The sequence below is a fragment of the Halictus rubicundus genome, chromosome 10 (assembly GCF_050948215.1).
Source record: "Halictus rubicundus isolate RS-2024b chromosome 10, iyHalRubi1_principal, whole genome shotgun sequence".
Lineage (NCBI taxonomy): Eukaryota > Metazoa > Arthropoda > Insecta > Hymenoptera > Halictidae > Halictus > Halictus rubicundus.
In genome coordinates, this window is record NC_135158.1 from 2,074,519 (window position 1) to 2,089,770 (window position 15,252).

Consider the following 15,252-nt stretch of genomic DNA (forward strand, 5'->3'; position numbering starts at 1 on the left):
TGGTGGTAGAGTATACAATGTGCGACTGTCGGTAACATTTGAGTAACTGTTTGAGCGATTTGCCACTCCGTTTAGTGGCGCTGTACGGGCCCCTTAACTGAGCTTCCAGCCGAAAACGGCGCCACTGTTGTGCACAAAATAATCTTACCGGCGTTTGCATTCTATCTCATGGCGAAAACGGGAAGAATCATTTACACCCAAATTAAAAATAATATTACAACGCTTTCCCGTTTAAATGTTTTAATTTTTTAGGGCCTTGATTAAAGCTAGAAGGGCGCACTTTGCAATAAGTTAAATTTATTTTATCTTCGCCGCTGGTATACTTTGAGACTAACTATTAATGTCGATTATGTTTAGTACGTGTGCGTGTCGCAGTGACTTTTCCATTGCAACGCGCAGGCTCTTTAAACGCGCGGGAAGGAAAATATTTTCATTTTATACTTTTTAGGTCTGAATTCAATTGCATAACAATGTAAATTATTCTAAAAGATTGTTGAATCACTTCTGTGTATGGATATTAGTTTGTTTTGTCGTCGCGAATTTTTGGCGCCAAAAGACGAACCAGCTGATTGGTCAATACCAATTTGGCGCGAACAGGAGAAAACTGACGTCGGGAGAGGGTATACGACTAGCTCTCTGGCACCGCTTTTTGGACATTCAAGCAACTGACTTGCAAGAGATCATTCTTTTGTAAAGAAGACTCTTTACTAGTATCAATTTATCATCATTTCAAGCAATCTAAAAATTTACCATGCCACTTCAAGTTTCAACGAAGGAAAATATTCTTAAACACTTCGAGGATGTTTCACTCAGAGAAAAGGTAAGTTTAGTTTTATTCCCTTGTTTCATATTGTTTCGATAAATGTCCCACCCTGATTACTAAATACCTGGAAAGACGCCGTTAATTGCATTTAATTATATAAATTTATTACATCGTTAAGAAGGTCGTGCATCCAGGAAAATAAATTAAAAATTTTGTTTTCTATTTTCATAATTACGTTCAGTAAAAAACATTTAATTCTAATCCAGGATTAGGAATCAACTTAGCGCTTGTTATTAATTGAACTTTCAGTAACTTTTCTTTTTTTTTCGTAGACAAATTTAAAATTCTCAATTTTTTCAATAAAATGGAAATGTAATGGTATATACATTATGATTCAAAGTAAATGTCGCGTTTTATATTGTTCACAATTGCTTGCTGTGCTCATGACTGTAAGAACAAATGTATATGCTGAAACATGTGCTTGCTGTATCATACGTGATCACAAAATTTTATCTTTATAATTATTCATAAAATGATTGTATACAGTTATGATAAGAAACGATTATATATTTACAAATTGAGTGAAAATAGAAACGTTTTTGGCTGATATGGTATGTTCTGTACAAGGTTAAGTTCAACAAAAATAGATGTGCATAACACTGATATTTAATTTCTATGTTTGTGAAATGAAAGGAAAATGAAGATGTTTTTAAATACGGCATGCTGTTAATTCATGTACTAGAATATTAGACTTAATCACTTGGGATGATATAGGATTTCATTGTTAGGTATTGAGTCTCCTTGTACACATCATAGATCTTGATAATGGTGTGATAATATTGCATGCAGTTGTGCAAGTATGATGCCTCTGTAATTATTATTATACTACATATTATTCTTTTTTTATAAACCCATGTAAACGTGTTGAGTGCTATAACTAAAAAAAGGAAAAATTTTAGCATTTTCAACTATGCAATTTTAATTCATTCTTTTTTAGACATCCCCTAAGAAGTTCTGTGTTTCACCAACTATCTCTCAGGATAATGGAGTAAAGAATGGGGTAACTAGTGTACTATATTATTAGTTAATCAACTATATCTTGTATTAATAGTACTTTTTTATTGTGTTAGGTGACTAAAACAAAAGCAGTCAGGAAAGTACAACTTAAAGATAGCGAGTTCAACAAAGAACTGGAACCACTGCTTAAAGAGAATCCTCGTAGATTTGTTGTGTTCCCCATCCAGTGGCCTGACATTTGGCACATGTACAAGAAAGCGGAAGCTTCTTTCTGGACTGCGGAGGAAGTGGATCTCTCTAAGGTATAGCGTTAATATATTTCTAAAATTCTAAAGAAATGTTTCAAGTATCTTCATTAACCGTATTCGCACTCTTTGCAGGATATGCTTGACTGGAACCTTTTAACTCCTAGCGAAAAGCATTTTATATCTCACGTGTTAGCATTCTTTGCTGCCTCTGATGGAATTGTCAATGAGAATCTTGTAGAAAGGTTCAGTCAAGAGGTGCAAGTTACAGAGGCACGCTGCTTTTATGGCTTCCAGGTTGCTATGGAAAATGTACACTCAGAAATGTATTCTTTGTTGATCGATACATATATCGCGGACGCTAAAGAAAGGTAAATTTCGTGTAATTATGTTCGTTAAGAAATCCTTTATGATTCACGCAATTTCTTTCGCAGGGACTTTTTATTTAACGCAATCGAAAATCTGCCGTGCATCGCTAAGAAAGCTAACTGGGCATTGAATTGGATAAACCACGAGTCTGCCACTTTTCCCGAACGTGTAGTAGCATTTGCTGCGGTAGAAGGCATCTTTTTCAGCGGTAGTTTCGCCGCTATCTTTTGGTTGAAGAAAAGAGGTCTCATGCCTGGCCTTACATTCAGCAACGAACTCATTTCTAGAGACGAGGTTGGCACAATAAAGAAATTTTTTGCACACACTATATTCCGTTAAAAGACATCGGTACAAATTTGTTCTATTTTTCAGGGCTTACATTGTGACTTTGCATGCCTAATGTTTAAACATGTGGTGCAGAAACCATCGAAGGAACGGGTCACATCAATTATCAAAGATGCTGTCGCAATTGAACAAGAATTCTTAACAGACGCGTTGCCTGTTGAAATGATAGGCATGAACTGTAAGCTCATGTGTCAGTACATCGAGTTTGTTGCGGACAGACTGCTTCTTGAGCTGGGTTGTGAAAAGGTGCGTGAAAATGTTGGTAATTAGTAGTAATTTTAAGTCTAGCTAGGCTCGTTCAAAAGGTACATTGGTGCTGATAATAATCGCTCTAGAATCGACTAATGCTCAATACGTTATTTTATGTACACTATGAGTTATCAATGTATTATTGTTTGATTATTTAATATGCAGGTTTATCTGTCCGAAAATCCATTTGACTTTATGGAACATATTTCCTTGGAGGGTAAAACGAACTTCTTCGAGAAAAAGGTTGGAGAATATCAGAAATGGGGAGTGATGCAGGACAAACTCGAAACCAATTTCACAGTGAACGCTGATTTTTAGTTTAGTAGAGAAAAATATTAGAGAAGACATTTTTTGTTCTAAAACGAACACGGCAGGGTATATACCCAATATCGTATTTATATATTTAGTAGAGACACTTCGTTTATGCGTGTATATTTGTGTGGACTAAGGCACTAGCTTTTCTTTTTATTAGCGATTGATTTACTATAATCCGTTTCTAATGAAAAATAATTGTAGTATTTATTTTATTTTTGATTTGATCTTTTTACATCTTGACGATGAAATTTATAATTGATTAACGTTTAGATGTATTTTTCACGTGTGCTTCTTTTGAAGTCACGTCAGGTTAATTATATGTACATATATATATATATTAATTGCGACACTCTCTCGCGTGACGTTACTCGCTAGACAGAGAAACGTCGAATGTAATTAGTATTCGAGTAATAACTAATGGACTTAGAATGAATGGAAGTTTAAAACTTCGAAACGCGAATATAGGTATAAATTGAATCTTGTATAAAAAGTCACAAGAATCCGTATGGAAAACTAGTGATCTACAATCAGAACTTTATATACAAAACACTCAGTATTCGCCTAAATAAGGCTTTTGTATGTATGTACATAATTTAATCAAAATAAACCGTAGGTGATTATCTGAATGAATACAAGTTTTTCTGATACTGGAGCAACTTTTATTCTAAAACTGTACATATAACAAATTCGAATTACAAAAATATATGTATCCCTATAATATTCATTTATGTACGCTATAAAAGCTGGATATGCAAAAGACGTCCGTCAGTTGGTTTCATTATACAATATATTAATTAAGCGTATGTATAAGTAATTGCTATTTTGCTGAATTTAATATGCAGTATTTTAATGTGTACAACACGTGATCCGTCATCATTAGATACTCTTATACCTATTGATCATTTTCTTAATAGAGAGCAGTTTGAGCTTTGAAACCTTCGTTCAAACGATTGATATAATTTTTTCGGCACTCCATATTATCAGCTGGTCTATTGTGTGGTAACCAGACGGGCTCTCCCACAAAGTAGCGCTTTGCTTTTATGTAATTCTGTAAAATGAACCAATGACACACAGAAAGTTGTTTGACTTACTATAGAAATAAAATACTTACGTTAATGTCCAAAGTGAATCTATGGTATATACCACTGGGAATAATTATTAAATCTCCAGCTACAACTTCGATACGTATCCATTCGTCATCCTTGTCTCTTACATCAAAATATCCCGATCCATCTAGAACCAATCTTATTTCTTCATCGGTATGAAGATGTTCAGTAAAGAAGTTCTTCAACTAAAAATTGAAACTGATTGTTAATCATTTATTTATGCTATTATACCGCGTGGTTTACCCGAATCTCTTACTTTCTCCTCATAATTTGGCAAACACTCTTTCGAACATGTAATTTCATCTTCATACGTGTACCTACGTTTCTCTCTCAATTCTGTCAGTGTGTTATCATTTTGGTAGTTCTCGTGATTGACCTATGTACATACGTTAATAATACATACGGAAGCATTTCTAAATAATTTGTTTTGAAATTTATTTGCAATAGCTACGTAGAAATATAATGATCAAGCATGAAACGTATCAGTTATCTATGAAATGATCGACGACTGTTACGCGAGAATAGTTACGAAATACATATTTAACAGATATTGAACTTTAACCTAACCTTGAAATATTCGACACCTGTCTTTTCAAACAGGTGATCAAGGGAGACGAATTCTGGTGGTACTTTATGGTGTTCTAGCCGTTGATCGGCGTCCCTCTTGTCCATGTACCACGCACGAACCATTTTCACTTTATGAAGAGATGTAATCGAATCGCACGTAATTTTTCTGACTGTTATTGGCCAGTGACGTAACCTCCATGATAAGGTTACCACGCAGTACCGGCATATTTTTTCCGTTGACCATAGAGACGCACGATAATAATAAAATTGCCGACATTCATGGTAACGATATTTCTCTCTAATGCGTGTTTACCGTATTTCACATAATGTACTTACTCATTTTTATAATGTGTAGCATTCTGGTTAGCAGCATGTAATTGTTAACACGGAATTTGTATACTTCGCTATATACGTGTATTAACGATCGCAATAAATTTTCAGAGATATAAAAACATAAATTTATATATACAAGAAAACTGACACATGCTCTGCACTAATACAAAGAGTTGTACAAATTTGATTGTAGTTTAATAATTGTAGTGACAATGGATGAACTAAATGTATTTTATAAGAAGGTTCAAACATACCTGATGAAGAAGAACCAAGAATGCGAAGGTCTACAATTTCTTACTGTACGGGCAACGTCCGAAAGTATCAGTCACATTGACGAAGTGTGTGAAACAATGTTGAACTTATTTGAATCTTATAGCATACCCACGAAAGAAAAGAGTCTGGTCAATAATGAGAAATGTGCTCTATCTTACTTGTATTTATTACTGAATACTAAGTTCAAGAACCAAGAGCGTTTGGCAGAAGACATTGTCAGTGGCCATCTAGTTGATATGTGCCCACCGATATCTCCGTATTTATTTATACAAATATTGTGGAAGCTAGAATACGAAAAAGTTTTAATACAGTCCTTTTATTATATGCCCTTCGATCTCTTCACAGAAGTACTGGCCGTAATGACAAAGTGTATAGAAGAATTACCTTTTCCAAAGTCGATGAACATCATATACGATACAATATCAATTGCATACACCAAACTTGTCAGACTGAACGAAGTCGGTGTACAGTCTCAGAATTTCGAAGAAAGTATAAAAGACTATGAAAATAATCTTCAGGAGTTCCTACTACTGTTAACAAATCCAGAGATTATACCTCTGGCAACATCGTCGAGTTTAAAAAAAAGCGAGCGGTATGGTATTATGCTGAAAAAATTGGTTTCCACAGTACACAATTGCCTAGAGCATAAGTTCCAAATAATTTCTACTTCTGGAGATTTAAAAAAATTATACAACGTAACGTTTGGAAATGAAACGTACGAAAAATGCGAAGAAAGTCGTATGAAAACCACAGTAGCAACGTTAAACGGACATTTGATAGAATTGTTGTTAATTAAATTTAAAGTAATTGATTGCAATATCTTTTTGAACTGGGCAGAGATAGATGACGAAGACAATAGCATGATCTCGTTGCAACGATCTATTGGAATTGAATGTTACTATTTTCTAGAATTTATAAAGAGCAACGAGGAGCTGTCGCAAAATACTCATCTCATAGAATGTTTACAGGTTTTCTCGTCGAAACCAGATTCCAACGAGTCGAGTTTCGTTTTAAGTTTGCAAGAACTTTGTTGTGCCATATCCGAAGGTAAAAAGGAGCTTATGAAGGAATTGTTATGTCGTCACAAAGAATGGGACAGATCGATACTTGATTTTGTTTTCATAAACAGATCTTTAGTAGGAAAGAAAGACTGCTTTAATCTATTACAATATTTAACTTTCGTTCTTGAACAGTCGACAGACGAAGAATTCAAGAATCTCAGCTATACTTTAGTCATGAAAATATTGTCGCTTCAGGTGATACCAGATATTTACGAAATCGTAATGATGTATCTGACAAAGCACGATGGCAAAAACTACTTAGAATCTCCACACACGGAGGAAGCATTTAACGATTTCATCACACGAAATTCCAATTTGCAGACATCAACGAATTTGAGAATTGTTTTGCTATTCCTATTGAAGAATCTTAGATTAATATTGACTATTATTTTAAAAATAACTATCGGTCACCAAGACTATGGTGGCACAATGATTCCTGCCAACGACACACTTCTTCTATCTCCGTTTATGGGGATTAGAGGGGACAATAATGAAATACTTTTAACTAGTATCCTAAGAACTATTTGCATAGGAGATGCACAATGGGACGGAAGAAAATTCATGAAATTTATAATAGTTCTATTGGAGCATTCTGTAATCGAGGAGGATAATCTGATGAACAATGTCTTCATACCATACTTGGAGAAGGATACTGTCAATCTAACAAACGTAAATTATGTTCTCTACAGTATTCGCAAATTGCAAGCTCAATTTACTAAAAACACAAACTTTAAGAATCTGATTATGGCTCTTGCTAAGAAAATGTCTTTTCTGAGAAAGGATAAGTATAACTCGAAATACGCGAGCAATGAAACTTTTAATCAAATAACAAAAGTATTGACGTATTTCTTGGAAACCAAGGGCCACAGAATTTCTGATTCTACGAAGAGGGAGATATTCGACCAGGTTCAAGCTGTGATCGAACCAATAGACAAATTACATTTCACGCCTCTTTGGCTCCTAATGCGGAGGAGCTCAAGCGCGATTTCTATAATAGAAGATTACGAAAGACGTTGTTTTAATGTGATAAACCGATTGAAAGAGGATCCTACAACCCCGGAGAAGCTGCGGGACTATTTGTCGAACTTGAGTTTGTTAAGGGAAGACATTTTGCGGTACTTAATTACTTGGTCGACCGATGAAGACTATTGCAGGCTAAGCAAAGAAGTTATCGATGTATACTATTATGGTTTTGGATGGAAGAATGACTTCGAAGGATACGATTACTTCTCTCGCTTGATGATAGAAGCCTGTTGTTTGTCTCTAGAGTATCCGATCATTGGTGGAACCGATCTATTTCCGTCTTTATTCAAGTCTTTCACAAACTTCGCGAAAAAGTTTCTAAGAGAATGTCCGCAAAATCGAAGAAAGGTATACGAATCGTTGATGAAAAAGCTTCGTCAACTCGAAAGGATCATATGCCAGACTCATTACGCGGATTTGTATAACAGTTGCTTTACAAACTTGGACAGAGTCACGCAGGACGATTATAATAATTCCATGGAGCTGGTGAACAACTGTAGCCGGTTTTCTGATCAGTGTCTCAACTTTGAGTGGGATTATAATGATATGTATAAAGAACTTCCTATGAGATCTCACGATCCAAAAATTTCTAATTTCTATGTAACTCATGAAATCATTTCTGCCTGTATGAAAGTACCTGCGACAGAAGCGTACGAGTGTATCAAACGAATGAATGAATTATTTGTTTCAAGTTAATCTATCTATGTTTTAAGAAACAGTTATGTTACTAAATGAATTCTGATTTTTTTTTAGTCTTAATTTATAAGTCATTTTTATGGGCCGTTGCGACTGATTTTATTTCTAGACATACGCGTCCGTTTTTGTAATGGTTAGTAGATCAACATTAAATCGAATTCTGGTTTTCATGTTTTGTTTATGAGGATTAATTGATACCACAAATGTTGTTCATTTTTGTTCTATATTATATTTGTGCGATATTGCCAAAATGCCAGTACAATGGTTAGTAATAAAAAAAATGTGAAAAAATTGCGTACAAAGAAAAAATGTGCACCAGTTTTTCAGACAAGATAAAATCATTTGGGTAGCTATCGCTGAACAAGCTCAATGCTTCCATGGAAAAATTGACTTCGCAGATAGAAAGCGGAAAAGTTCGGTTGCGTATTCACCTATCATTTCTGGAATCCAATCGTAGTCTCTCAATGCCGGTAACAATAAGAACGATGTACCGTACAAATATCTGATTTCATTCACTAAATTAAAAATAAAAAGAACCACTTTTCAAGGTATTATAATCGTTTAGAACAGAATTTATTTGACGATAGGGTAATACATTTGTAAAAACGTTCCTTTTTTAAGCTTTTTGGCTGGAACTTTCCTTTTTCCATGTCATTGAGTTACAAGAATTCTGTAGTGACTAGATTCTTATGCTGGTAATCGTAGCTAAATGCGCCAATACAATTATGCGACGTAAAACAAATGCACTATAAAGAAAAAGAAGAAACATTGCCACGCGTTGTTGTTGTTGAGTGTTCTATTCTTTCGCGCAAAGAAAATGCGTTTTCGTGATTTCTTATTCGTTTATTTTCACTCGCATTAAATAGAGAAATATACAAATAATACATTCTGGTATACCTTTCTACTTCTTCTCCATTCTTTTCATTTTTATTCTGTCATTACTACATGTAAAAAATAACGCGCGTTGCCTTCATATGTATTTCCCTTTTCGACGCAAGTCAGAATAAACGAACACACGAGAGAGATTAAAATTACCAGCGAACAAAAATTACTCTTCTTTTCGCAGATGGTGTCGTTTGTATAAATGTCTCGAGTATCCGTTCTCCGTCTACCCAAGTGATCATGCGAACGAGTCAACGAAAAAAACAGAAAAAAAAGAAATAATCAAAGAAAACGCTAAAAACTCAGAAAACGTACCGCGTCCCGCGAATATTAAACACAAACCATGGTTTTTTTCTTTCTTAACGGAAATGCACATTTTTTTTTACTGTTAGCCATTCTCATTGTTGTCTTTTCTCGGATGTCAGATAATCATTCATCGGTATATTCCTTCTCGTTATTATTATTAATATTATATATATAATTCGACGCTATAATATTTACAGATTCTTCACATTGTAAAAAATATAACGTATTTCGTACTCAATATCGATACGCAGGTAGTACTGAAAGGCCGATATACATCTAAATCGTGGTGTTTTTCGAATTAATGTGACCCAGTTGCGTAACAAATCTGCATGTATACACACACACATACACACACAATATATATATATATATATTTATTTATTTATATATATATATATTGTATACATATTTTATTTATTTATTCATTTATTTATATCTAATTATAAAATCGTATGCGAATCGTTCTTCTTTTTTTTAGGTGGTGAATTCTTGTGCTTTCTTTTCCTTAAATTATCGTTTTCCAAAATTTATTCTCTTTTTCTGTCTCTTGAAAAATTGGAAGGATTTGCTGGCCAAAAACGCGTAAGTAAGAAAAAAAAACGAACCTGGTCCTTGACACTGATATGCTGACTTGGACATATGTAGCTCGACTTTTCACGTGTTGAATAACCTTCCGAGTAATTGGACAAATTTCATTTCGTCTCGTACAAAAGTCTCAGAAAAACGCGTACCCTTTAGAAAAATATTCTTAAACACGATCTCGTGTCCGGTTTAAACACGCTTGTGTTCTCTGTGTGTATGTATGTGCGTATTCATGTCGACACGCGTATGCGTGTATGTACGCGCGCGTGTGTATTGCGTGTACAGAAGCGATACAAATATAGAAACCTTTTTTTTTATTCCTTATTCGTTTCCGTGGAGGGCTAGCTACTCGGAAGGCTATCCCCAGTCAGTTAATAAGCCCTTTTTCCTCTCCTCTTTTTCTCTCTCTCTCCCATTTTTTTAAAATCCTTTTGCCAATCCATGGTTTTCGCGAAGCACAAAAAACCCAGGAGGGCGGAAAAAACGTAACGATAATAGAGCGAGAGGCGATTACACGTTTCACAAAGAGGCCCTTTGATTCGCCGTTGAATGGCTTTTACACGCGACGGTTTATTATCGTCGGTCGTTTTTAATAGAAAAACTGCGGTTACATCTACGGGATCACAGCGAGACTATGAATTTTTTCCGAGTGATAAAATAGAGGATACGAATAATTATCTGTTGTCCCCCTATACCCTTCCCCCTCTTCCCATTCCCACCCCACCCCCGCCCTCTACCTATTCACTTTTCCTCCTGGCCTGTTTTCCATTTTTCTTTTTTTTTCTTCTTCAGTTGAGTACAGAGTAACGAAATTGGATGGCCGATTCGCTACGTGTCGGTATACATACGCATCGCCAATCTTAAACCGATGAGTGGCGTGTTAAGCACCCTTTGTCGGTCGAATACGCGTGGCTGTCTCCTATTTTCTAGTTTTTATCGATCCACGAACCGGTTATAATTAATAGACTGCGGATCTTTAGATTTTCCGAAGCGATTGCAAGTAATAGACACGTCGAACAGAAATTTTCAAATTCTTGTGAAGTTTCTACTGTTTTAGGTAAGTACATCAAGTCCGCAATCTAGTAATTAGCGTTCGGGCGGTGTTACAATCAAATCTGTTTCAAGTCGATTCTCACCTGGCTTTGGATGTTTTTGTTTTCGCAATAAATTATTAGTTTTGTGCGCTGCGTGGAATTATCTTTTGAAGTCCTATCTGTGTGTGTGTGTGTGTGTGTGTGTGTTTGTGCGTGGCTGCAGAGCCGCGCGTACTCGACACGAGACGACCGTTACGAAAAGTGCACCGACAATTGGAAAAGAAACGAATTAACGTACATCCGATGGCTATTCCCGCGCGGAACGGGTATCGTCGGACTCTCCTCTAACTACCCATGATAGAAATACTGTACATCAGTTCGTTTGAAGCTTTTTCAGTTCGACTTCGGGGTCCTCCGATACTGCGGTTTGCCGGGAAGTAGTATCGTTTAATTCAACATCGCAATGCGATCCGAAAGACAGGTAAAATCTAGACGAACGAGTAGATATTATACAAACTATAAATACACATTTTTTTTTGTTTTTGTTTCATCTCTCTTCAGAAGTCTGTATTAACCCTCGCTGAACGACACATGGATCTGCGCGCACGTGTGTGTGTGGGTGCGTGCGCACGCGTGTATATGTACGTGTATTATGTGCATATGCATGTAAAGCCATCTATACACAGAAGGCGGCTAGCATTTATCAATTTGTCATTCGACGACCATAGGAATTACCGCCTTCAACAGAACTACCGTCCAAGACAAGAGAAATTCGTAAAAAATTCATTGTTTCGACGGCAAAAATGTTTATACAAGTGATAAAGAATTTTACAGGTCCAGAGGTATACCCAGGCACAGTCGTCTGTGTTAATTGTCGAGTGTCTCTCGGTGTATTGGCGAGGGTTAACGTGCTCCGGTTAGACTCGATTTAAAAAAGAAAAAAAAAGATAGTCGAGCGAACAACCCTTATTTTGCTTAACGGTACGTCGTGCGACGATCACACTCACACACACATACACGCGGAGAAATTAATGAGCTCTTGATGGTGGCGTGTTAAATAATAACGTATCAAGCTAATGTAATGACTGTTATGGTATTATAAATATGATTTTTCGGCTGTTTTTTCTTTTTTCGCTTTTTTTCTTTTTTGATCACACGAGAAAAATTACACACGACCTACTGCTACTTATAAGGGAGTCCATTGCTTCTTTTTCTTTTTTTTTACATCCTTCGGTTTACGTTCGCGCTAAACTCAATGGCAATCGGCGTCGCTAAGAAGATTCGAGGAGATTGAAATGAAATCCTTTGTGTTTGGAATAAAGCAATGGATATATCGGATATTCTTACGAGAACCACGTGACGTGTCTTGCAGTTGAAGGGATCAATGTACCAGCAAGCCTTTGCGTAAAAACAGGTGTTTGCAGCCTTGCTTTCTCTTGCTGGCTCGAAAAATTCACTAAAAAACTTATTGGAATTGTACAAAGTCTTTGTATTATCTTTTTGTTACTATCGTACAGACTTTACCATATAAATCCTATAATTACGTTTACGATTGACATTATGTACTAATATTTTTACTGTTAGATTACCACGATTCTCCTTTCTGTCGGTGTTCACTTCTCTTTAGTTTACATCCAATACATTCCCCTCGAATAAAGCACCAGATACCGCGCTTCCAATTCCCAGTCCAATTGATGCGGCCAAAAAACAATATATCAGGTGTACAAAGGAATCGTATTAAAATCAAAACAATCATCCGGGTATAAAATTCGAGACGAGGAGACAATTTTTAGAGACTCTACGCTTTTTCCCTTCATAAAAACATGTATTTTTACTAATAAGAACTGTACACACTCGTTACCGGAAACATTAACAACATACCGTTTCAAAACTCTTTTATACGAAATATTCTTCACCGCAGCCTCTGACGTTTGAGCATAGATAATATATCTTTAATGGATATCATTGCACGACGCGTACACAAGACCGTTTGCCTTCTCTAATAGAGCTTCCGACTATACATACATGGTAATAAGAACGTTTACTCAGTCGTTAGAATTAATCCGCTATGTCGAATGGCTAACCACCACAGTGATTCCTTCAAATATCTGCAAAGTAGTATGCTGGATGCTGTGTTAGTTGACATCGAGCCTGCGAGAGAGCTGGTGCAGGTCTTTTTGTATGGATCAGAAGAAACACACAATGTACGCTTTTGTTGAAATTGAGCAGAAAGCTAGAATTGTATCGAGTTTGGTTTCGCTGTTGACAAGCCTAACAACTGTCGCAGGGCAGTCCTCGATGCCCATTCGAGAGTCCATTCCTAATCCCTTCCTGTCGAGTATTGGTCCTTTGCTGACGGAGTTACCTCGTTCGTTGCCCACTTATCGTCTATCATAATATATTACAATAATATTACATATAATACTATCCATGTATATTAAAATATTTAACAGCGAGCCCCGTGGCAGACTGCGTGATCTTCCGATAGAAAAAGAACCAAGAGACGGCGTTAGTCTTTGACGTAGTTGAATTCACAAGGATCCAAGGTAACACGTTAGTCTTACTGATTGGCGAATTCACAGCACATGCCCAAAAAACTGTTGAGCCGAATAGAAACAGCGAAATCGACTCCGGCGGACTGCGAGCGTGTCCGTCGGCCGGCTACGAAGATTCTATTATATCCTTTACCTAACGTGGCTCGGCTAGCCCGGTGTCAGCCAGGATTTTGATTAATCATTAGAGGACACTGCAACAGCAGTAGCTCTTCTTCTCTTTCTCGGGGCTGAAGTTCATTTCGCGTACGATTTCGGCGAACACGTCGTTGACGTTCGTGCGGTTCTTCGCGGACGCCTCGACGAACGGGCAACCCCAGGCCTGTGCCAGTGCAGTGCCCTCAGCCGTGTCCACCTCGCGCTGGTGCTCCAGGTCGAGTTTGTTCGCGACGAGCAACACCGGCACGCGTTCGGTACCTTTCACGCGGGTGATCAATTCCTTCATGGCTTTGATATCCTGGAAGGTCTGGTGGTTTGTCAAACTGTAAACGACGACGAAACCCTGACCGTTCTTTATGTAGAGGTCCCGCATGCTGGCGAACTGCTCGGTGCCGGCGGTGTCGAGGATCTCGAGCACGCACGGCGAGTTGTCCACCTCGATCTCCTTCCGGTAGAAATCCTCGATCGTTGGGTCGTACTTCTCCATGAAGCATCCCGAGACGAATTGCACGGTGAGCGCGCTCTTGCCTACCCCGCCCGAACCGAGGACGACTACCTTGAACTCGCGCATCTCTTTGCCAGTTCGCCTCCGTCTCTTCCTCCTCCTCCTTCTCCTCCTCAACGTGTCCAGGACCGAGAGGAAGGCTGGCTGCTGCTCTCAGTGCTCTCTGCTCTCTGTTCTCTCCCCCGTGTAGATCGGACCGATTGCACACTGCCACACCGCCGATGCCGATTCTTCTTTCTCGAACCGTATAGCTGTGCGGTCGAGAGCCAACCGTGGCTGCCCGCTACTAACTGCGTTCTCGTATGCTCGAAGCTAACGCGCTCCAACGAGAACAGCTCTTATTGCCGAACAAAGGCATCGATACGACCGTCTACGTACTAAACCACACGACACGATACAATGTGTATATCATCCACGCGTTACGTTTTCACTGCGGCGACGACCACGACGACGATATTAATCGAGACGCAACCGTTCCTCAAGCCCGAACAGGACATGACAGCACCGTAATTCGCACTCTCTGTCACACACCGCAGTCCCCTGGCGACGTTCGCGTTCGCAGTCGCCTGGCCTGCCTGCCTGCCTCTTTCTTCCTGTTCTGTCTTTCCTCTGCCCCTCACTTCTTCCCTGGCTCTGACGTGCGCGACGCCATCTTATCGCGCTTTGGATTTTCTTCGAACCTCTCCGACTGGCACTCGAGCATCGAGCACTATGCCTCTTCTATCTATCTCCTCCGCTTCCTCCTCGCTACTACCTACTGCTTCGTACGAGTACGAGTACAGCCTGGCCAATTGTGTACGATATATCGGGCCCACGACACTTATCTCAACCGAGCCGAAATTGTGGCCCTTAAGTCGCGTTTCCAACCTC

The 15,252-nt window shown here is 38.0% G+C and overlaps 4 protein-coding genes across 6 annotated transcripts; 2 read left to right on the forward strand and 2 right to left on the reverse strand.

Annotated features, from left to right (window-relative positions):
• Positions 1-575: 575 nt before the first annotated feature.
• Positions 576-3,935, forward strand: Rnrs (ribonucleoside-diphosphate reductase subunit M2). 3 transcript variants are annotated; one of them, XM_076794784.1, is made up of 7 exons: positions 576-820; positions 1,761-1,823; positions 1,894-2,082; positions 2,161-2,396; positions 2,460-2,688; positions 2,767-2,985; positions 3,154-3,935. In XM_076794784.1, exons 1-7 carry the CDS (start codon positions 752-754, stop codon positions 3,304-3,306), a joined length of 1,158 nt encoding a protein of 385 aa, XP_076650899.1. In that variant the 5' UTR covers positions 576-751; the 3' UTR covers positions 3,307-3,935. The 3 variants fall into 3 exon arrangements, with proteins under 3 accessions (XP_076650899.1, XP_076650902.1, XP_076650901.1); XM_076794787.1 differs by lacking the exon at positions 576-820 and adding an exon at positions 1,119-1,141; XM_076794786.1 differs by lacking the exon at positions 576-820 and adding an exon at positions 1,195-1,591.
• Positions 3,936-4,072: 137 nt separating this feature from the next.
• Positions 4,073-5,235, reverse strand: Adi1 (acireductone dioxygenase 1). Its single transcript, XM_076794801.1, has 4 exons — positions 4,977-5,235; positions 4,666-4,785; positions 4,415-4,594; positions 4,073-4,351 (listed from the first exon to the last, which is right to left on the reverse strand). Exons 1-4 carry the CDS (start codon positions 5,097-5,099, stop codon positions 4,211-4,213), a joined length of 564 nt encoding a protein of 187 aa, XP_076650916.1. The 5' UTR covers positions 5,100-5,235; the 3' UTR covers positions 4,073-4,210.
• Positions 5,149-9,545, forward strand: LOC143357985 (uncharacterized). Its single transcript, XM_076794759.1, has 2 exons — positions 5,149-5,258; positions 5,418-9,545. Exon 2 carries the CDS (start codon positions 5,522-5,524, stop codon positions 8,360-8,362), a length of 2,841 nt encoding a protein of 946 aa, XP_076650874.1. The 5' UTR covers positions 5,149-5,258; positions 5,418-5,521; the 3' UTR covers positions 8,363-9,545.
• A 1,348-nt stretch (positions 9,546-10,893) lies between these two features.
• Rap2l (Ras-associated protein 2-like) lies at positions 10,894-15,217 on the reverse strand. The gene has a single exon (XM_076794802.1). It carries the CDS (start codon positions 14,446-14,448, stop codon positions 13,903-13,905), a length of 546 nt encoding a protein of 181 aa, XP_076650917.1. The 5' UTR covers positions 14,449-15,217; the 3' UTR covers positions 10,894-13,902.
• Between the last annotated feature and the right edge of the window lie 35 nt (positions 15,218-15,252).

Excerpts from the sequence above, each read along its gene's own strand:
- Rap2l (XM_076794802.1), bottom strand. The coding sequence starts at position 14,448 with ATGCGCGAGTTCAAGGTAGTCGTCCTCGGTTCGGGCGGGGTAGGCAAG.
- Rnrs (XM_076794784.1), top strand. The coding sequence starts at position 752 with ATGCCACTTCAAGTTTCAACGAAGGAAAATATTCTTAAACACTTCGAG. Across the intron at positions 821-1,760 it reads ATGTTTCACTCAGAGAAAAG|ACATCCCCTAAGAAGTTCTG; the intron begins GTAAGTTTAGTT and ends ATTCTTTTTTAG. Across the intron at positions 2,083-2,160 it reads AGGAAGTGGATCTCTCTAAG|GATATGCTTGACTGGAACCT; the intron begins GTATAGCGTTAA and ends CACTCTTTGCAG.
- Adi1 (XM_076794801.1), bottom strand. The coding sequence starts at position 5,099 with ATGGTTCGTGCGTGGTACATGGACAAGAGGGACGCCGATCAACGGCTA. Across the intron at positions 4,786-4,976 it reads CAGGTGTCGAATATTTCAAG|GTCAATCACGAGAACTACCA; the intron begins GTTAGGTTAAAG and ends GTATGTACATAG. Across the intron at positions 4,352-4,414 it reads GATTCACTTTGGACATTAAC|AATTACATAAAAGCAAAGCG; the intron begins GTAAGTATTTTA and ends TTCATTTTACAG.
- LOC143357985 (XM_076794759.1), top strand. The coding sequence starts at position 5,522 with ATGGATGAACTAAATGTATTTTATAAGAAGGTTCAAACATACCTGATG.